The sequence below is a fragment of the Oncorhynchus gorbuscha genome, linkage group LG02, assembly GCF_021184085.1.
Source record: "Oncorhynchus gorbuscha isolate QuinsamMale2020 ecotype Even-year linkage group LG02, OgorEven_v1.0, whole genome shotgun sequence".
Lineage (NCBI taxonomy): Eukaryota > Metazoa > Chordata > Actinopteri > Salmoniformes > Salmonidae > Oncorhynchus > Oncorhynchus gorbuscha.
The window spans coordinates 91,476,967-91,498,846 of NC_060174.1; the positions used below are offsets into that span (position 1 = coordinate 91,476,967).

Genomic DNA, 21,880 nt, shown 5'->3' on the forward strand with positions numbered 1-21,880 from the left:
AGAACTGAGAGGCTGGGATTCCATACTTCTGTAGTTGGTCAAACGAGAGCAGTGACCGCTTGTAAATAAAGAAATTATTCCCTTTTCTGCCCAAGACTATGCTGTCTTTTGTAGGGAGAGATGGATTATTGCAACAGTCTGTATAAGGGGATAGAGGGTTATATCCTTCCTGTTTGGCCCTGTCCGGGGGGTGTCCTCGGATGGGGCCACAGTGTCTCCTGACCCCTCCTGTCTCAGCCTCCAGTATTTATGCTGCAGTAGTTTATGTGTCGGGGGGGCTAGGGTCAGTTTGTTTATCTGGAGTACTTCTCCTGTCCTATTCGGTGTCCTGTGTAAATCTAAGTGTGCGTTCTCTAATTCTCTCCTTCTCTCCTTCTTTCTCTCTCTCGGAGGACCTGAGCCCTAGAACCATGCCCCAGGACTACCTGACATGATGACTCCTTGCTGTCCCCAGTCCACCTGGCCATGCTGCTGCTCCAGTTTCAACTGGCCTGGGCCCTAGGACCATGTCCCAGGACTACCTGACATGAGGACTCCTTGCTGTCCCCAGTCCACCTGGCCATGCTCCTGCTCCAGTTTCAACTGTTCTGCCTTACTATTATTCAACCATGCTGGTCATTTATGAACATTTGAACATCTTGGCCACGTTCTGTTATAATCTCCACCCGGCACAGCCAGAAGAGGACTGGCCACCCCACATATGCTCTCTCTAATTCTCTCTTTCTTTCTCTCTCTCGGAGGACCTGAGCCCTAGGACCGTGCCCCAGGACTACCTGACATGATGGCTCCTTGCTGTCCCCAGTCCACCTGACTGTGCTGCTGCTCCAGTTTCAACTGTTCTGCCTTATTATTATTTGACCATGCTGGTCATTTATGAACATTTGAACATCTTGGTCATTTTCTGTTATAATCTCTACCCGGCACAGCCAGAAGAGGACTGGCCACCCCACATAGCCCGGTTCCTCTCTAGGTTTCTTCCTAGGTTTTGGCCTTTCTAGGGAGTTTTTCCTAGCCACCGTGCTTTTACACCTGCATTGTTTGCTGTTTGGGGTTTTAGGCTGGGTTTCTGTACAGCACTTTGAGATATCAGCTGATGTACGAAGGGCTATATAAATAAATTTGATTTGATTTGATATTCCATTTTATAAATCTGTGTAGTTTCTAAATGCCTTGAGTCTATAATAGGATTATCAGACACGGGTTATGTAGCTCTTTGAGAAAGAAAACATCTGAAAGTTACCTTCAGTGTTCTTATTAATAATAATAATAATATATGCCATTTAGGAGACGCTTTTATCCAAAGCGACTTACAGTCATGTGTGCATACATTCTACGTATGGGTGGTCCCGGGGATCGAACCCACTACCCTGGTGTTACAAGCGCCATGCTCTACCAACTGAGCTACAGAAGGACCATTATTGGAGAAGTTCATAGTTCGTAGTATGTTTCTCCCGTTTTGTGCCCACTGAACACAACCCTGCTGACAGAATGTCTATAATTAGGTGATCTGAAGTCATTTGCAGTTTATTCATAATAAACTGTATTCTATGTTATCAGGCTCAGTGTACCGGGACGAAATCGACCTGGCCGTACTCAAACTCCAAGAGGACAACAGGCTGGAGATCCTTAAGAGGAAGTGGTGGCAGGGAGACAAGTGTTCCAAAGATGATGACCGTCAAGCACAGGGTACACAATCTTAATTACTGTCCATAGACAAGAAAATATACATTATCAGTGCATCTTGTCTCTAAACTGAAGTTATAGAACTGCTGGAATTGGAACCACAATCTGCTGACTTAAAGTCAAGTATATTTATTTAACATAGTACACAACACTGTGGGGAAAATCTCCAAGCAGTCAACAACTATATACAGCGATGGTGATGCACATCAATGTCAAAAGAGTAAGGCTGGGATTCAATCTGATTGCCGATCATAGGCATTGCAGCTTTTAAAGGCCATGTTCCTGTGTTTGCGGAGCTTACATTTACGGTAAACACTGCATATGCTGGCTCAATTTGAAATAGCCTTTAAAAGCCGCAATGCCTTTAACCCGCGATTGGATTTCATCACAGCCTAATTTATCACCATTAAACCACTAAGAGCTCTTCTCTCTGTGGTAGGGCTGGGCATGGAGAATATAGGTGGAGTCTTTATTGTCCTGTTGTCTGGTCTACTGCTGGCTGTGTTCATGGCGGGGCTGGAGTTTGTCTGGGTGCAGCAACACTCTCCGAGGTCAGAGGTGAGGTGTCATCTGTAGCTGCTCTCCCAGCTTAGTAGCCAGCTGCCCTCTTAGGGTCAAATCCTAACTCCCACTTAAGTCAATCTTCACTCAGGCCGTGATTCAACCCTAGGAGCGTTATAGAGCAGCGCACTATACAGCCAACAACACATCTTTCATTGGCATTTTCCCTGGCGCATTCATGGTAAAAGCTGCCCGTCACATAATGAAAGACAGACAAAAATACTTTACAATTTGCATACATGCTTTTGTTCTTCAGTATGTAAGGTTTCACACCTGCTTGACAATGCAACTTTACATCTGAAGTTAAACCAATTTCAACCTAGACCTCACGAAGAATGTAAAGGGGAGGGAGAAAAAGCTTTAAACCAAAGCACTGATAACCAGCAATCCATCTCGTTTCAAAAGGTGACTGTGCAAAAGTTGGACTTATGGTTCTGCCCTTTCTGTTCTAGTTGTCCATGTGTACAGAGATGCTGAGGGCTCTCCATGGGATCCTGCTGTGCGAGGACAGTATGGCACTGCATGGTTTACGAGACCCAGGGATATTACTACAAACACACACTTCACTCCCAGAGGAGCATGGCAGGACCAAGCCGGCCACTTGCACCATCAGTAACGGCATGGTGTGCGGGATGGACAACAGTAGCAGCGGTCCTATGGAGTCACAGGCTCATAGACTGGCACAGGAAGCCATTTTGGGTCCACGGGGCTGCACTCACGTCCGCATCTGCCCAGAGTGCAGGGGATACAAAGGACTGCGGGTGCAAACACTGCTACCCAGAAAACACTCACCAGACCTCAGAGAGGAGAATGTTTAGTGCAGGGTTCCCCAACTGGTGATTTTATTTGGCAATTCCCAAGTTTGAGCAAAACTAAATATTATTTATTGTTGGACATAAGACTGAAAACACATCCAAGTGATTTTAATGTTGGAAACCTGTTCCAAAGTATAGAGATGTGTGATCATATACACATGTAAAAGCAAGGTTTTAAATTATTTTAGTGAAATATGTTTGGGCTTTTTGCAGTTTACAAATGTGTAATTATGTTCCGGCCCCCTGACCATTGCTCAACATAAAATCTAGTTGATGATCCCTGGTTTAGGGGGGGCGGTGGCACTGACAACTGAGGTGAATGTTTGAACTAGACATAGCGTCTATTGTTTTCAATGTATTCTACTCACGTTCACACATGCCGTTTCGTGATTGTCTAGATCGGGTTTTATAGAGAGCCGATTACACCTGTGCACTGACGGCATCACATCATCCAGAAACATTATAGACAGTGGATGAATATAAAATGTATCTTTGCCTGTGTGAGTGACAAAAAAAAAAAAAATGACTTGAATAATTTAATGGATGTTTTTTGTACAATGATGACTAAGTTTTGTAATTTTCACATTTGACTTCTACGCGGCCATCTTTTTGGACTGGACTTCAGCTAAAATGCAATACCGAAAATGTCCTGGGTTCAGTGGAAAGCGTGCTTCCAGACTGGAACCCTGGGGCCTTGGACAAGTGGCCCAGGGTCAGTGCACTTTATTTCATTAATGTTCACAGGTTAATAACCCCTGAACCCAAAGATTGAGGATGGCGAAATGCCATCGAATGAAATAAAGTGCAAAGACCAACAAGTGGACCAGGGTCCATGCTAAGGCCCCAGGGTTCCAGTCTGGAAGCATGCTTTACATTGAACCCAGAGGACACTAGGACAGTATTTCAAAGACCCAGCCCCAACTAACGGCTAATGCCGCTCCCCACATATGTGAGACACAGGGGCGTGGCTGTAGTCCAGTTCATTATTTTATTTTAAAACAAGTGCCAAAAACATTGGCCGGGAATCAAATTTGAAACGGGCATAGTGAGCTTGACATTTACATTGAGCCTAGTTCATTATATCCTGAAATAAAGGCTTTTCATGGTTTCCAAACAAATGTCATGTTTTTTAACTGCTTTGTTCTGTAACATTTCTATGTACAATGCATACTATAGTCAGTGTTCAGGCGGTTTGGTTTCTTTGTTCACTCAGCACCCTGATCCCGCTTTCTCTTTTGTCTGTTGGTCTGTCCCTCTTCCTCTCTGAACTGGTGCCTAGTAGAGCAAAACAAAGTTAACTTCACACAAGACGATCATTTCACTTCCATGTACCATGTAAATTGAAACTCTATAGTCAGTTTTTGCAGGACAAGTACATCACCTGGATTGCCAGCGGCGTCCGCTGTTCCACACCCGGCCGAAAGAGGGCAGCCAGTTGGCATCTGTCTGAGAGCTATGGTCAAAGTTGGCCCCCACCCGGTTAGGGGGGAGTTTCTTCAGCTTCTCCTGCTCCTCTGTGTGGGGAGAGATCGCAACATGAGTGTCAAGGATTGTCTTCATTTGGCACTGAACGAAAGAGGGACAACCTGGACTTGTCCAATAAGAAATGCTCATTGTTATTTTTGCATTGCAAAACATTGTCGCGTATTAATTTTGACGATTCTGTTGCAAAACATTTAAAACGGAAGAACGGGGAGGGACCTACCTCAATTTGTCCAATAGACTTGTTTAAGTTGTAAATCATACCATTTTGCCACTGTTTGGACTAAATTACAGCCCTGAGCCCAGTTTCCAAAAAGCATCTTAAGGCCAAGTTCGTTAAAAGCATCGTTACATCTGAGCGGTTTCCTAAAACCAAAGTTATTAACGTTGCACTTTAAAAAAGCTCGTAATCTAAATGCCTGCTTCAGACCACTCGTAGAACAGCTAAGTGCGTCGTTAGATGCTTTTTTTTGCCCTCCCGCGTCACATTATACACAGATCTCCGCTAAACAAACCAAATCAAATTGCACTTGTCACATGCGCCGAATACAACCAGGTGTAGAACTTTGAAATGCTTACATTGTTGGTTAAGGGATTGTAAGAAAATACCTACAAAAAAAGAAAAATAATTCAAGCGCAGCAGTAAAATAATGCAATGGGTAGCCATTTGATTAGATGTTCCAGAGTCTTATAGCTTGGGGGTAGCAGCCTCTTGGACCTAGACTTGGCGCTCCGGTACCGCTTGCCATGTGGTAGCAGAGAGAACAGTCTGTGGCTGGAGTGTTTAACAATTTTTTAGGGCCTTCCTCTGACACCACCTGGTATAGAGGTCCTGGATGGCAGGAAGCTTGGCCCCAGTGATTTACTGGGCCGTACGCACTACCCTCTCGTGTTTTGCGGTCGGTGGCCGAGCAGTTGCTAGGCAGTGATGCTCTCGATGGTGCAGCTGTAGAACCTTTTGAGGATCTGAGAACCCATGCCAAATCTTTTCAGTCTCCTGAGGGGGGATAGGTTTTTGTCACGCCCTCTTCACGACCGCCTTGGTGTGCTTGGACCATGTTTGTTTGTTGATGTGTACGCCAAGGAACTTGAAGCTCTCAACCTGCTCCGCTACAGCCCCGTCGATGAGAATGGGGGCGTGCTCGGTCCTACTTTTCCTGTAATCCACAATCATCTTCTTTGTCTTGATCATGTTGAGGGAGAGATTGTCCTGGCACCACACGATCAGGTCTCTGACCACCTCCCTATAGGTGGTCTCGTTGTCGGTGATTAGGCCTACCACTTCTGTCGTCAGCAAACTTAGCTATGGTGTTGGAGTTGTGCCTGGCCGTGCAGTCATGAGTGAACAGGGAGTACAGGAGGGGACTAAGCACGCACCCGAGGGGCCCCCATGTGGCAGATGTTACCTATCCTTACCACCTAGTGGTTGCCCATCAGGAAGTCCAGGATCTAGTTGCAAAGGGAGGTGTTTAGTCCCAGGGTCCTTAGCTTAGTGATTAGGTTTGAGGGCACTATGGTGTTGAACGCTGAGTTGTAGTCAATGAATAGCATTCTAACATAGATGTTCCTTTTGTCCAGGTGGGAAAGGGCAGTGTGGAGTGAAATGGAGATTGCATCATCTGTGGATCTGTTGATAATGGCATTTGTGAGCTATGACTAGCCTTCCAAATCATTTCATGGCTACAGACATGAGTGCTACAGGTCAGTAGTGATTTAGGCAGGTTAGTGTTCTTGGGTACAGGGACTATATTGGTCTGCTTAAAACATGTTGGTATTACAGATGTTGAAAAAGGTCAGTGAAGACACTTGCCAGTTGGACAGCGCATGCTCAGAGTACAAGTTGACCTGTTTAAAGGTCTTACTCGCTGTGGAGAGCGTGATCAGTCATCTGGAACATGCATGTTTCAGTGTTGGTAGGCTTGTGTCACTGGGCAGCTCTCGGCTGTGCTTCCCTTTGTAGTCTAATAGTTTGGAAGCCCTGCCACAGCCACAGTCCTGTATTGGCGCTTTTCCTGTGATGGTTCGTCGTTCCCGCTCCGTGAAAGCGGCAGCTCTACCCTTTAGCTCAGTGTGAATGTTGCCTGTAATCCATGGCTTATGGTTAGGGTAAGTACATAGTCACTGTGGGGACGACGTCCTCAATGCACTTATTGATAAAGCCAGTGACTGATGTGGTATACTCCTCAATGCCATCGGAAGATCCACAAGGTTTACCCGTTTCTCTGACCACTGATAACTTCAGAACATAGTTTACTATAAATACATGGCCAATGTCTCTGCAATTTTGATATGTCAAATGAAAATAGAGATGACTGCATTAAATATTGAAATCATTGTAATGTTAAAGGTAAAATTTTAATTGACAAAGCTGGTCTGAGAGCAGCACTGCCTTTCTTTTGATCTTATGCTCCAACGACACACTTAGTGACTTCTCTCTGCATGCTGTTTTGGGGAACGCATGTTACATATTTGGCTGTTGTGGGAAAGATGCATTTTTAAAAACATTCAAGCCTAAGTTCTAACGCTATCGGGAATACGAGCCCAGGTCTACCAAGGACTAAATGGGCTGTGGTCAAAACCAAACCTAGTACGGACTGAATTTAGAGCCCTTTCACCAGGTGGTCCCCAAAATGAACTGTCTACTTGAGGAGTTAAGTAATTTGTGGGTGGATTTGTAAAATGGTAGTCTGAGTCGGTGCTTTTTCAATGGGTGTCATCCATCCATCCAGTAATTACAATGGAAATGATTGAACGACACAAAGGGAAAAATGGTCCATCTTTTCACATAAGTCAACTATTTTTAGGACGAGTTGCACAAGTCAGATTAAAACGGACAATGATATGTCATACACGATTTCATCTGTTTGTCTGAACCCTAAAGGACCTACTCTGTTTGAGGAAGTCCTGGAGTGATGGACCGATCGCCTGCTCCATTGTCCCAGACCTGCCCTCATTGGGGTCCTCCTGTAACCATGGAGGGATGGCTCCTACAACAGTCATCAAAACCTATTCACCAACTTACACAGACAACAATACAGTGACTAATAGACGCTCAAGTATCGTTTTAATTTTCAATTACCTGTGTGAACATTTCCACTGTTGGAAGAATCCTGCCATCCAAAAGGAAATAATATTAGTAAAGTATTTTATTATTTGACAGGTCACTTACTCATGAAGAGAAAATAGTTGTCATGATTGACGAGCAACATGTCAGCGTACCTGGTAGCCAATGAAGGTCAAGCCCTGTCCAGGGCCTGCCCACTGCCTGGCCACCATTTGGTCGACCCGACCAGACCTGGCCTGCTCATCGGATCCAGGGGCCCTGAAGTGAGAGCTACTGCCAAAGTTCAAATTAGGTGATACAGAACTCACACAAAGACACAGATTACTTGAATAATATTACATACAGCCCATTTACAGGTACATTCTGTAAGCTTTACAGATGCAAGGAGACCCTGATGTCTATAATATATCTGCCCTGGTCCATGGTGTACCAACAGCTTCTTCCTGATGAACTTAATTTACATTTTACTCTGTTACAATATCCATGCAAATAATGTTAAAATTAGTTTACTAAGCTAAGTGAGGCTAAACATATAGGGGGGTACTTCAGCCATTTGGAAAGACCTTCGAGCAATGGGATTTATAATATAAATAATATATGCCATTTAGCAGACGCTTTTATCCAAAGCGACTTACAGTCACGTGTGCATACATTCAACGTATGGGTGGTCCCGGGGATCGAACCCACTACCCTGGCGTTACAAGCGCCATGCTCTACCAACTGAAGAGGTCATAGGTTCAATTTGGGAAAACATCTGGGCCGTGTTAACTAAGCACTAAACAGGTGGAATCCCAAATCGACCACTAGACCCTTATCACTTGAGGATCAGGGGATTTGACAGCTCCACTTGCTCACTGATAGGCTAGGTGGACGTTTTAACCATATTGCTTATACATATCCTCTTAGGTCTCCACAAGTGCACAGTGCTTTGTCATTTAAAAGTTGCAGCGTAGTGCAGCACAGGTTGCATGGTGCCGCAGAATTCTATGGCACATTATTTAAGTGCCAACCACTGGTACCATTAAATGCTAGTTAGTGCTAGTTTGACAACCAGAGGGCATCTTTGAGAAGCATTTGATAGCCTTCAATAGCAGCTGTAATAAAGTATTGAAAACTTTTGTAAGAACATAGTATATGGGAATGATTAAGAAATATTGCTTAATATTATGCTGTTTCTATTCCAAGACAAACACTATGTTTCCAAAGGAGTAGGCTGTTAAGACTTGCCTTGTTAAAAAAGGTTACACTAAGAGCATAACATTTCTCCACCATAATTGTAGTCTAGCCAATACCCAAACAGAGATTCAGTCAAAATAAAAATCAAATTGATTTATCAAGACCAGTCCCCATGCTTGTCTTAGAGCAGCGCGAAACAGTTATAGGAAAATGCTTCAAATCCTATTGCTTCTAACTTCAATATGCTCTTTAAATAAATAAAACAGAACATTACTCAACACTAGTGAGACTCATGTCGCCTACGGTACTCTATGCCAATAATAGAGGATTTGAGGATTCTAAATTAAAACCAAAAGCCGCCTCATGGGTCTCCCGGTGGCTGCCGGCACGGGTATCAAACCCGCATCTGTGGCAACGCATGTTGCATTGGGGTGACTTAGACAGCTGCGCCACTGGGGAGGCCCCATCCACAAAGTATAAATACAGAGAGGTGTTGGTAAAGGTCCTGCTAATAGCCCATAATGGGCTATTATAATACTGTACATGGTGTCCAGGTCAGGATAACCAAAGCATTTCTTTATTAAAAGACCAACAGAAAGAATATTGGAGAGTTGGAGCCATGACCAATATACATTGTCCTGCTAAGAACAGGGTTAATGTGAGAATGTCCAAGGGGCTTTTTAATACTTCTAAATTAATAAATCACTTTGTTTTAAAAAAATACTATTTTGGAGATTATTTTGTTTTCAAATAACGGAAATTGAGTGAGGAAAAAGGCCATTCTTGAACATGGGGTGAGACATTGTTACTAATTTGTAAATAAAGCCTGTTTGTTGTTTAGAATGAATTATTTCTGTTTTTAGAGGGAGAGAAACCAAAAACCTAGTTCTCATGGGTTTCCCAGTCAAGCCGGCACAGGTATTGAACCAGCATCTGTAGCAACACAGCTTGCACTGCTTAGCAGTGTCTTAAACGTTGAGCCACTCAGGCACTGTACAACGTGACCTACAGTGGGTTACAGTAAGAGCAAAATAATCCTAACAAAATCAAATAAAAACCTTAGTGTAACAGTTTTAGTAAGTAATACTGAAGTCATGTACAATGATCAGTTTCTATTTAGGTTTATATCTCCCATCAGTTAGACACAAAAGCATAATCAGTGCTCTAACTCCCCCTTGCGCTGGTCTGGAGCAATGAAGTGGTGACGCAGGGTACCACACTAAACCACAAATTACCTCAGCATAATCACAAAACTTTTAGTGGAGCAACCACAGTAGGGTGGGGTTTAGGGGTCAATTTGGGATTGGGTAATCGACAAACAGGAGGCGACTACCTGGACTTGTCCAATAAAAAAAATGTTGTTCACTGCTTCAAAACATTCTGCTACGGTGTCCTACTGAACAAACCCCAGTATATCATTAGAACTACAGTACAATAACACCATCTTATAGAAGGACAACAACGTCTTACCTAGAAGCCTCGTCCACTGAGTTGCAAGGGCCTTCTGTGTTCGATAGCTCCAGCTCTGCCTTAGGCTGAGGTTGATTCAGGAAAAGCCAACAGTGGTTCATACACCAGACTCCAACAACATGGCGTAACTTTACCTCATAGCTCCCAATAATGTGACAGAATGTGAACTTACATCAGAGCATCTATACTGAATAAAAATATAAATGCAACATGTAACAATTTTACTGAGTTAGTTCCTATAAGGAAATCAGTCAATTGAAATAAATTCATTAGGCCCTAATCTATGAATTTTGCATGACTGGGAATACAGATACGCATCTATTGGTCACCCGTGTAATGGTCATGCTGTTTAATCAGCTTCTTGATATGCCACACCCGTCATGTGGATGGATTATCTTGACAAAGGAGAAATGCTCACTAACACAAATTTGTGCACAACATTTTAGAGAAATAAGCTTTTTGTGCATATGGAAAATGTCTGGGATCTTTGATTTCAACTTGTGAAACATGGGACCAACACTTTACATGTTACATTTATACCTTTGTTCAGTGTATGTACAAAACATTATTGAATATAAAAGGTGTATCAGATTGTCCCAAATGGCACCCTATACATATAGCTCTGGTCAAAAGTAGTGCACAATGAGTCCTAGTCAAAAGTAGTGCACCATGTAGGGAATACAGTGCAATTTTGATACCATCGCATTACAAATATCACACTTGATCAAACTAGGGAGGTCACAGCGATTATGGATACTGTTGTTGCATCCTGGGTAAACAAACCTCTATGAGAGACTGAAGGACCTCCTGGCGATGCTGTTCCTGAGCTCGGATATGAGTGGCTTGCTAGGGGACAAACACCCACAGTCAGATGTCACCATGGCTAGAACAGAGTTCTCCCATTCACAGTATGGACCAGTATTAATAACACATCTCAGAGTCACTAAAAGAGCATTACATGTCTTCTAGAGGAAAACGTCAGGGCCCGTATTCACAAAGTGTCTCAGTCAGAGTGCCTTTCCAGGATCAGTTTTGTCTTTTAAGTCAATGAATAGGAGGCGAGACCTGATCCTAGGTCAGTGTACCTACTTTGAGACGCTTTGTGAATGTGGCCCTTACTTTTTCCTCTAGAAAGTCATACAATGCAGTTATTTCATGTCCTACCTGCTTGATAAGCCCATCCTCCTTATCCTCAAATGAGCCTAAAGCTTTTGCCACCTCCGTTTTAAATCTAAAATGAAAACAAAAGGGTTGAGGCATATTACACATTTTCCAAAGCGAACTTGTAGGCTAAAACAACTTTTAGCTAACGGTAGAGGAGTTCTTACCTCTCCATTTCATTTTCTGTGATTATAAACTTGTCCCTCAGTTTAGGATCAGCTTTGTTCTCCCACCAGAATGTGTGGGTGCCCTTCCTGTGGTCAGGCCTGAAATGACAAATTGACCCGAGAAATATGCCAAACCACATTTTTACAAGCACATTGGTCAATAATAATGCCAGCCATCAGAAAAGTCCATTAATTAATAGAGAAAAGCAAATAAAAACTGCGTGAAAGCGTCCCACCTTTATATTAACATGAACATTAATTACATTAGTTAGTACTGTATCTTACCTGGCCATGTGTTCCAACAAGCCCCCGAACAACACAGTGATGTCGCCATCAGTGACGTCTCTCTCCACCTCGAGGCCGCAGCAGTAACACCAACATTTGCGTTTGTGCTGAGTGCAATCGAACCTCTCCACCTGGGGATTTTTTATCGTTCGACGCGCCTCTTTCACCTGTAAAACACAGGCATGTCTTCCAGGAATAGTTTATATGATTTGCATCTCATTGAGCAGGATACAAACATTTGTAGTAGCTAGGCGTAGCTAACGTTAGCTAGCTGGCATTGATGAGGCAGGCAGTTGCCAATTTTACCTTCTCAAGGAATTTAACAAGGACCACTTTGAGTTTGCTCTGGTGACTTTTCCCGAAGATGTGTGCTTTTCCGGAGAAAGAGGTTTGCCTACATATCGCACAGTAAAATGCACCCATTTTCGACACGTCCCTTTGTTTTCTAGACGTTAGACCAACTCCATCCCAAAACTATGTATTGATCTGAAGATGCAGGGTTGTTTATCTGGCTGGCTGGCTGGCTAGCTAGATTACGTTACTGTAGCTTATTTGCTAACCGAGCTCTCCCTGCCCTGTCTCGTGCAATATATTGCGTCTATTTATCATACATTGATCGATAAGGTGCAATTGCACACCATGCTCTTACTAAAATATCTAGTTACAATAGCTTTTGTAAAAACTAGTGTGTACACAAAATGCTAATTTAGACCGTTGTATCACTTCCGTGTCAAGTTGTCGTTGTTCTTCTTCGATAAGGTTTTACGGCGGTTGGCATCCAATAAATGTTGCATTACCGCCACTTACTAGACTGGAGTATACCTCCCTTTATACTAGAAAAAATGCAACAAACACCTTACCATCTAATCCTACACTAAACCCACCACCCTACTCCACTTTTTAAATATATCTTGTCCTACCTGCATACTTTTCACACCTAGGAACCTCCCTTCTACATACTGCTGCCATATGCCCATAAGCTTGACACCTGTAACAACAATGTATTCAGCACCAAAGCTTGTACAGTATAAGGTATAAACCCAAACATCACTTTCTTGGACAAAGACTCAACATCAAAAGAACAGATAACATCAAAAGAACAGATAATGGCTCGTGTTTCACCACTCACAACTTAAAAATAATTTGCCCATGTTATAGTAGAAAATAATCAAAACACATTCATCATTATATGCTATTTTTTTTCTTCATATTTCTGATTAAACAGCATGATCATTACACAGGTGCACCTTGTGCTGGAGACAAAAGGCCACTCTAAAATGTGCAGTTTTGTCACAACATAATGGCACAGATGTCTCAAGTTTTGAGGGCGTATGAAATTGGCATGCTGAGACTGCAGTAATGTCCACTAGACCTGTTGCCAGATAATTTAATGTTAATTTCTCTACCATTAGCCACCTTCAATGTGATTTTTAGATAATTTTGGCAGTATGTCCAACCGGCCTCTCAACCGCAGACCATGTGTAACCCCACTAGCCTAGGACCTCCACATCCGGCTTCTTCACCAGCGGGAGCGTCTGAAACCAGCCACCCGGATAGCTGATGAAACTGAGGACTATTTCTGTATGAATAATGCACTTTTGTGGGGAAAAACAAATTCTGAATGTCTGGGCCTGGCTCCCAAGTGGGTAGGCCTATGCCCTAGCTGCACCCCTGCCCAGTCGTGAAATCCATAGATTAGGGCCTAAAGAATTTATTTCAATAGGCTGATTTCCTTATAAGAAATAGTTGCATGTTGTGTTTATATTTTTGGTCAGTGTATATATTGTGTTTAATGTGCATTTTATATGTCACATCTACTCCCACTCCTCCCCTCTGGCGTTCGCCTGGGATTCATCATTACACACACTTGGCATCTATCATTATGTGCACCTGCACATCATCATGAGGCACACCTGGACTCCATTACCTCACTTATTACCTCCTCTATATCTAGCACTCCCTTAGGTTCCTTCCCCAGTCAGTATTGATCCTGTGTTTATGCAAAGATGCTACTGTTATGTTGTTTTGGTCCATGTTTGTTGTTTTATTAAACGGTTCAGCTGCTTCTTGACAAAGTGTCTTTGTTACAATAGCTCCACAATGAAATAGGGTGCAGGCCTGCCAGCTTAGTAGAGTCTGCCACGAGCATAGTCAGTGTAGTCAGCTCAGCTATCCCCATTGAGACCGTGTCTGTGCCTCGACCTGGGTTGGGCAAAACTAAACACGGCGGTGTTCGCCTTAGCAATCTCACTAGGATAAAGACCTCCATTCCTGCCATTATTGAAAGAGATTGTGATACCTCACATCTTGAAATAGGGATACTTATTAATGTTAGATCCCTTACTAAAAAGGCAGTTATAGTCAATGAACTAATCACTGATCATAATCTTGATGTGATTGGCCTGACTGAAACATGGCTTAAGCCTGATGTATTTACTGTGTTAAATGAGGCCTCACCTCCTGGTTACACTAGTGACCATATCCCCCGTGTATCCCGCAAAGGCGGAGATGTTGCTAACATTTACGATTGCAAATTTCAATTTACAAAAAAAAAAATGACGTTTTCGTCTTTTGAGCTTCTAGTCATGAAATCTATGCAGCCTACTCAATCATTTTTTATGGCTACTGTTTACAGGCCTCCTGGGCCATATACAGCGTTCCTCATTGAGTTCCCTGAATTCCTATCGGACCTCATAGCAGATAATATTCACATTTTTGGTGACTTTAATATTCACATGGAAAAGTCCACAAACCACTCCAAAAGGCTTTCGGAGCCATCATCGACTCAGTGGGTTTTGTCCAACATGTCTTTGGCCCTACTCACTGTCAAAGTCATACTCTGGACCTAGTTTTGTCCCATGGAATAAATGTTGTGGGTCTTAATGTTTTTCCTCATAATCCTGGACTATCGGACCACCATTTTATTACGTTTGCAATCGCAACAAATAATCCCCAACAAATAGACCCCAACCAAGGAGCATCAAAAGTCGTGCTATAAATTCACAGACAACCCAAAGATTCCTTGATGCCCTTCCAGACTCCCTCTGCCTACCCAAGAACGTCAGAGGACAAAAATCAGTTAAACCACCTAACTGAGGAACTCAATTTAACCTGGTGCAATACCCTAGATGCAGTTGCACCCCTAAAAACTAAAAACATTTCTCAAAAGAAACTAGCTCCCTGGTACACAGAAAATACCCGAGCTCTGAAGCAAGCTTCCAGAAAATTGGAACGGAAATGGCGCCACACCAAACTGGAAGTCTTCCGACTAGCTTCGAAAAACAGTGCCATGCAGTATCGAAGAGCCCTCATTGCTGCTCGATGATCCTGTTTTTCCAACTTAATTGAGGAAAATAAGAAGAATCCGAAATTTCTTTCTGATACTGTCGCAAAGCTAACTAAAAAGCAGCATTCCCCAAGTGAGGATGGCTTTCACTTCAGCAGTAATAAATTCAACTTCTTTGAGGAAAAGATTATGATTATAAGAAAGCAAATTACGGACTCATCTTTAAATCTGCGTATTCCTTCAAAGCTCAGTTGTCCTGAGTCTGCACAACTCTGCCAGGACCTAGGATGAAGAGAGACACTCAAGTGTTTTAGTACCATATCTCTTGACACAATGATGAAATTGATCATGGCCTCTAAACCTTCAAGCTGCATACTGGACCTTATTCCAACTAAACTACTGAAAGAGCTGCTTCCTGTGCTTGGCCCTCCTATGTTGAACATAATAAATGGCTCTCTATCCACCGGATGTGTACCAAACTCACTAAAAGTGGCAGTAATAAAGCCTCTCTTGAAAAAGCCAAACCTTGACCCAGAAAATATAAAAAACTATCGGCCTTTATCGAATCTTCCATTCCTCTCAAAAATTTTAGAAAAGGCTGTTGTGCAGCAACTCACTGCCTTCCTGAAGACAAACAATGTATACAAAATGCTTCAGTTGGGTTTTAGAACCCATCATAGCACTGAGACTGCACTTTTGAAGGTGGTAAAGGACCTTTTAATGGCATCAGACCGAGGCTCTGCATCTGTCCTCGTGCTCCTAGACCTTAGTGCTGCTTTTGAAACCATCGATCACCACATTCTTTTGCAGAGATTGGAAACCCAAATTAGTCTACACGGACATGTTCTGGCATGGTTTAGATCTTATCTGTCGGAAAGATATCAGTTTGTCTCTGTGAATGGTTTGTCCTCTGACAAATCAACTGTAAATTTCGGTGTTCCTCAAGGTTCCGTTTTAGGACCACTATTGTTTTCACTATACATTTTACCTCTTGGGAATGTTATTCGAAAACATAATGTTAACTTTCACTGCTATGCGGATGACACACAGCTGTACATTTCAATGAAACATGGTGAAGCCCCAAAATCGCCCTCGCTAGAAGCATGTGTTTCAGACATAAGGAAGTGGAAGGCTGCAAACTTTCTACTATTAAACTCGGACAAAACAGAGATGCTTGTTCTAGGTCCCAAGAAACAAAGAGATCTTCTGTTGAATCTGACAATTAATCTTAATGGTTGTACAGTCGTCTCAAATAAAATTGTGAAGGACCTCGGCGTTACTCTGGACCCTGATCTCTCTTTTGAAGAACATATCAAGACCATTTCGAGGACAGCTTTTTTCCATCTACGTAATATTGCAAAAATCAGAAACTTTCTGTCCAAAAATGATGCAGAAAAATTAATCCATGCTTTTGTCACTTCTAGGTTAGACTACTGCAATGCTCTACTTTCCGGCTACCCAGATAAAGCACTAAATAAACATCAGTTAGTGCTAAATACGGCTGCTAGAATCCTGACTAGAACCAAAAAGTTTGATCATATTACTCCAGTGCTAGCCTCTCTACACTGGCTTCCTGTCAAAGCAAGGGCTGATTTCAAGGTTTTACTGCTAACCTACAAAGCATTACATGGGCTTGCTCCTACCTATCTCTCTGATTTGGTCCTGCCGTACATACCTACACGTACGCTACGGTCACAAGAAGCAGGCCTCCTAATTGTCCCTAGAATTTCTAAGCAAACAGCTGGAGGCAGGGCTTTCTCCTATAGAGCTCCATTTTTATGGAACGGTCTGCCTACCCATGTCAGAGACGCAAACTCGGTCTCAACCTTTAAGTCTTTACTGAAGAGTCATCTCTTCAGTGGGTCATCTCTTCAGTGGGAAGAGTCATCTCTTCAGTGGGTCATATGATTGAGTGTAGTCTGGCCCAGGAGTGGGAAGGTGAACGGAAAGGCTCTGGAGCAACGAACCGCTCTTGCTGTCTCTGCCTGGCCGGTTCCCCTCTTTCCACTGGGATTTTCTGCCTCTAACCCTATTACAGGGGCTGAGTCACTGGCTTACTGGGGCTCTCTCATGCCGTCCCTGCAGGGGGTGCGTCACCTGAGTGGGGTGATTCACTGTTGTGGTCATCCTGTCAGGGTTGGCGCCCCCCTTGGGTTGTGCCATGGCGGAGATCTTTGTGGGCTATACTCAGCCTTGTCTCAGGATGGTAAGTTGGTGGTTGAAGATATCCCTCTAGTGGTGTGGGGGCTGTGCTTTGGCAAAGTGGGTGGGGTTATATCCTTCCTGTTTGGCCCTGTCCAGGGGTGTCCTCGGACGGAGCCACAGTGTCTCCTGACCCCTCCTGTCTCAGCCTCCAGTATTTATGCTGCAGTAGTTTGTGTCGGGGGGCTAGAGTCAGTTTGTTATATCTGGAGTACTTCTCCTGTCCTATTCGGTGTCCTGTGTGAATCTAAGTGTGCATTCTCTAATTCTCTCCTTTCTTTCTCTCTCTCGGAGGACCTGAGCCCTAGGACCATGCCCCAGGACTACCTGACATGACTCCTTGTTGTCCCCAGTCCACCTGGCCATGCTGCTGCTCCAGTTTCAACTGACCTGAGCCCTAGGACCATGCCCCAGGACTACCTGATATGATGACTCCTTGCTGTCCCCAGTCCACCTGGCCATGCTGCTGCTCCAGTTTCAACTGTTCTGCCTTACTATTATTTGACCATGCTGGTCATTTATGAACATTTGAACATCTTGGCCATGTTCTGTTATAATCTCCACCCGGCACAGCCAGAAGAGGACTGGCCACCCCACATATGCTCTCTCTAATTCTCTCTTTCTTTCTCTCTCTCGGAGGACCTGAGCCCAAGGACCGTGCCCCAGGACGACCTGACATGATGACTCCTTGCTGTCCCCAGTCCACCTGACTGTTCTGCCTTATTATTATTCGACCATGCTGGTCATTTATGAACATTTGAACATCTTGGCCATGTTCTGTTATAATCTCCACCCGGCACAGCCAGAAGAGGACTGACCACCCCACATAGCATGGTTCCTCTCTAGGTTTCTTCCTAGGTTTTTGGCCTTTCTAGGGAGTTTTTCCTAGCCACCGTGCTTCTACACCTGCATTGCTTGCTGTTTGGGGTTTTAGGCTGGATTTCTGTACAGCACTTTGAGATATCAGCTGATGTACGAAGGGCAATATAAATAAATTTGAATTGATTTGATGATCGGCTATGAAAAGCCAACTTACATTTACTCCTGAGGTGCTGACTTGCTGCACCCTCGACAACTACTGTGATTATTATTATTTGACCATGCTGGTCATTTATGAACATTTGAACACCTTGGCCATGTTCTGTTATAATCTCCACCCGGCACAGCCAGAAGAGGACTGGCCACCCCTCATAGCCTGGTTCCTCTTTAGGTTTCTTCATAGGTTTTGACCTTTTTAGGGAGATTTTCCCAGCCACCGTGCTTCTACACCTGCCTTGCTTGCTGTTTGGAGTTTTAGGCTGGGTTTCTGTACAGCACTTTGAGATATCAGCTGATGTATGAAGGGCTATATAAATACATTTTTTGATTTGATTTGTTATACAGGGTGCATTTTGAAAAGTGACCTAGGTCCTAATATGTCTTCCCTGTCAAAATAAAGGTTCAACAAGAAAATTATTGCAACTGTTTTACAACCAATATATTTGCTATGGGTTTGAGATATGGAGTGGCGATCACACTAAATGTGCACCGGCCATTGTGATGGGAATACAGTAGGTCTCATACCTTACAACTACAAAGTTTTTTAGGAACTTTTTTTTTTCTTCACTTTTTGGAACTTCAATTTACTGTTGGATGAATACTTAGCTACTCTACCAGCAGTAGGTCCTGTGACAATAGATTTGACTCTGAATGACAACAATGATGTTTGTTTCCAACATTAGGGCTGTTTTCCTAAAGAAGTTCAATCTGCTTCATGTTTTGTTTCCTTGCCATGATACTAACGAGTATCGCAATACTGGTATTGTCCCGACCCAAACCAGCAGTGTGTATTATTTAGAGTTGGCGATCTAGTTAGTGTTTTGAGTTTCTACTTCCTCAGGTGTTGAACCACAAGTTAATTATGGGTTAGTGCACATAAAGATGTATGAAAATGTCTCTTTTTACGCTACTCTCTGTTCATCATATATGCATAGTCACTTTAACCATACCCACATGTACATACTACCTCAATAAGCCTGACTAACCGGTGTCTGTATATAGCCTTGCTACTCTTATTTTCAAATGTCTTTTTACTGTTGTTTTATTTCTTTACTTACCTACACATACACATACTTTTTTTTTTAATCCTTTTTTTTTAAAATCCTCCGCACTATTGGTTAGAGTCTGTCTGTCTGTCTGTCTGTCTGTGTAACAGTACTCTTCTGGCGTTGTGTACATCAGTCATCGACACGGAACTCCAATATGTAGCTTTATTCTGATAACGACACAAAATTACACGTCATGCAATGCCCGTCTCACCATCCAACTCTGCACTCACGCACGCTGGTTTGGTGCTTGTTCACTGGGACAGTTACCAAAATAATACAATTACAATATACAATATAATATCTTTAACAATGTACCTGATAAGAACGACACAAAATTGCACGTCATGCAATGCCCGTCTCACCATCCAACTCTGCACTCACGCACTGTACAAAATATGAACCCCCCCACCAGACACAGTAAGTTGCTAGCTAATACTGGCGGGAATTCTCTACAACAAAATGCACAACAAATATTCTCCAAAAACCGCTGCATCTTATGTGTGATGTTTGAATAACATTTACGAACTATTTGATATAAATTGAGCATTTAAATCATCACTTGAGAGCATAAAATCATTTTTGACGTACGGTGCTTTGCAACCAACAACTTACCGCTGGTTTGGTGCTTGTTCACTGGGACGATTCTAACTGGAACATCCCCCCTCATAAGCAAGCTACGCAAACCAGCCAATAAGATGCCATGTTGAGTAGGTGAAGGCAAGACAAACTCAAACCAAAAACCCATTGGCTTAACAATAAAGTGGCAAGGGGAATCACCAATATAACCCTGTTACATGTGAGTGTGTGTGTGTGTGTGTGTGTGTGTGTGTGTGTGTGTGTGTGTGTGTGTGTGTGTGTGTGTGTGTGTGTGTGTGTGTGTGTGTGTGTGTGTGTGTGTGTGTGTGTGTGTGTGTGTGTGTGTGTGTGTGTTTTCTTCTTCGGTGGGGTTTATCGACGGTTGGAATCCAACGTTATGGTGCATTACCGCCACCTACTGTAATGGGTGAGGGCCAGAGACAGGGAGAAACTAAATCCTACCTGCCAGCCCCATTGCGCTTAAAAAATAGAACAAAATATTTGAGACTATATCTTTATCTTTTTTTCTTTTTTTTCTCTCTTTCCCTTTGATACTGCCCACACTGTAGCAATACATGCTCCATGGTCTCTGTTTCCTGGCAATAATAACACTTTCCTTTTGGATGCTTTCCTATCACATTTAAGGACTACTGGCTGTGTCCCACCCTTAATCCTGTAAAAATAGCCTCATCTCTTCTGTCCCTTCCTGCCGTCCTCCTCTCCATGACTTTCCTCTGTACTTGAAGTAAATGCCTTCCCTTGCTATTTTTTTTTTTCATTTTTAATTTAACCTTTATTTAACTAGGCAAGTCAGTTAAGAACAAATTATTATTTACAATGACGGCCTACCAAAAGGCAAAAGGCCTCCTGCGGGGATTGGGACCTGGGATTAAAAAACAAATATACAATATAAATATAGGACAAAACACACATCAGAACAAGAGAGACAACACAACACTAAATAAAGGGATACCTAAGACAACAACATAGCAAGGCAGCAACACATGACAACACAGCATGGTAGCAACACAACATAACAACATGGTAGCAGCACAAAACATGGTACAAACATTATTGGGCACAGTCAACAGCACAAAGGTCAAGAAGGTAGAGACAACAATACATCACACAAAGCAGCCACAACTGTCAGGAAGAGTGTCCATGATTGAGTCTTTGAATGAAGAGATTGAGATAAAACTGTCCAGTTTGAGTGTTTGTTGCAGTTCATTCCAGTCGCTAGCTGCAGCAAAACTGAAAAGAGGAGTGACCCAGGGATGTGTGCGCTTTGGGGACCTTTAACAGACTGTGACTGGCAGAACTGGTGTTGTATGTGGAGGATGAGGGCTGCAGTAGATATCTCAGATAGGGGGAGTGGGGCCTAAGAGGGTTTTATAAATAAGCATCAACCAGTGGATCTTGCGATGGGTATACAGAGATGACCCTGTATACCCAGGAAGCCTGGATCATCCAAATGCTCTCTAGCAAACTTCAGATGGGCCTGGACATGTACTGGCTTAAGCAGGGGGACACGTCTGGCACTGCAGGATTTGTGTTATTGATAGTAGGCTTTGTTACTTTGGTCCCAGCTCTCTGCAGGTCATTCACTAGGTCCCCGCATGTGGTTCTGGGATTTTTGCTCACCGTTCTTGTGATCATTTTGACCCCAAGGGGTGAGATCTTGGGGAGATTATCAGTGGTCTTGTATGTCTTCCATTTCCTAATAATTGCTCCCACAGTTGATTTATTCAAACCAAGCTGCTTACCTATTGCAGATTCAGTCTTCCCAGCCTGGTGCAGGTCTACAATTTTGTTTCTGGTGTCCTTTGACAGCTCTTTGGTCTTGGCCATAGTGGAGTTTGGATTGT

The 21,880-nt window shown here is 43.2% G+C and overlaps 2 protein-coding genes across 5 annotated transcripts in view; one reads left to right on the forward strand and one right to left on the reverse strand.

Annotated features, from left to right (window-relative positions):
* The window catches only part of LOC124012931 (glutamate receptor ionotropic, kainate 4-like), a 73,456-nt gene extending 69,146 nt beyond the window's left edge, over window positions 1-4,310 (forward strand). The window contains exons 16-18 of one of the 3 annotated variants that reach the window (XM_046327002.1): window positions 1,558-1,686; window positions 2,123-2,241; window positions 2,697-4,310. In XM_046327002.1, the coding sequence (XP_046182958.1) occupies window positions 1,558-1,686; window positions 2,123-2,241; window positions 2,697-3,062 (614 nt within the window). In that variant the 3' untranslated portion in view covers window positions 3,063-4,310. Of the gene's footprint in view, window positions 1-1,557; window positions 1,687-2,122 lie in introns of all 3 variants that reach the window. The other 2 variants (XM_046327011.1, XM_046327019.1) reach the window with 2 other exon arrangements.
* Window positions 4,029-14,105, reverse strand: cenatac (centrosomal AT-AC splicing factor). Of its 2 annotated transcripts, none has more exons than XM_046327042.1 (11): window positions 12,171-14,105; window positions 11,865-12,031; window positions 11,580-11,678; window positions 11,416-11,482; window positions 11,035-11,097; window positions 10,252-10,316; window positions 7,761-7,875; window positions 7,621-7,651; window positions 7,430-7,528; window positions 4,441-4,573; window positions 4,029-4,334 (listed from the first exon to the last, which is right to left on the reverse strand). In XM_046327042.1, the coding sequence occupies exons 1-11, from the start codon at window positions 12,285-12,287 to the stop codon at window positions 4,265-4,267; spliced, it is 1,026 nt and encodes a 341-aa protein (XP_046182998.1). In that variant the 5' UTR covers window positions 12,288-14,105; the 3' UTR covers window positions 4,029-4,264. The 2 variants fall into 2 exon arrangements, with proteins under 2 accessions (XP_046182998.1, XP_046182989.1); XM_046327033.1 differs by having other exon boundaries at window positions 7,761-7,878.
* Window positions 14,106-21,880: the final 7,775 nt, after the last annotated feature.

Bases quoted from the DNA above. Each gene is read 5' to 3' on its own strand.
- cenatac (XM_046327033.1), bottom strand. From the start codon at position 12,287: ATGGGTGCATTTTACTGTGCGATATGTAGGCAAACCTCTTTCTCCGGA. The intron at 7,652-7,760 runs GTACGCTGACAT...TTTGGATGGCAG, and splicing joins TGACCTTCATTGGCTACCAG to GATTCTTCCAACAGTGGAAA. The intron at 4,335-4,440 runs GTGATGTACTTG...TTGCTCTACTAG, and splicing joins GGACGCCGCTGGCAATCCAG to GCACCAGTTCAGAGAGGAAG.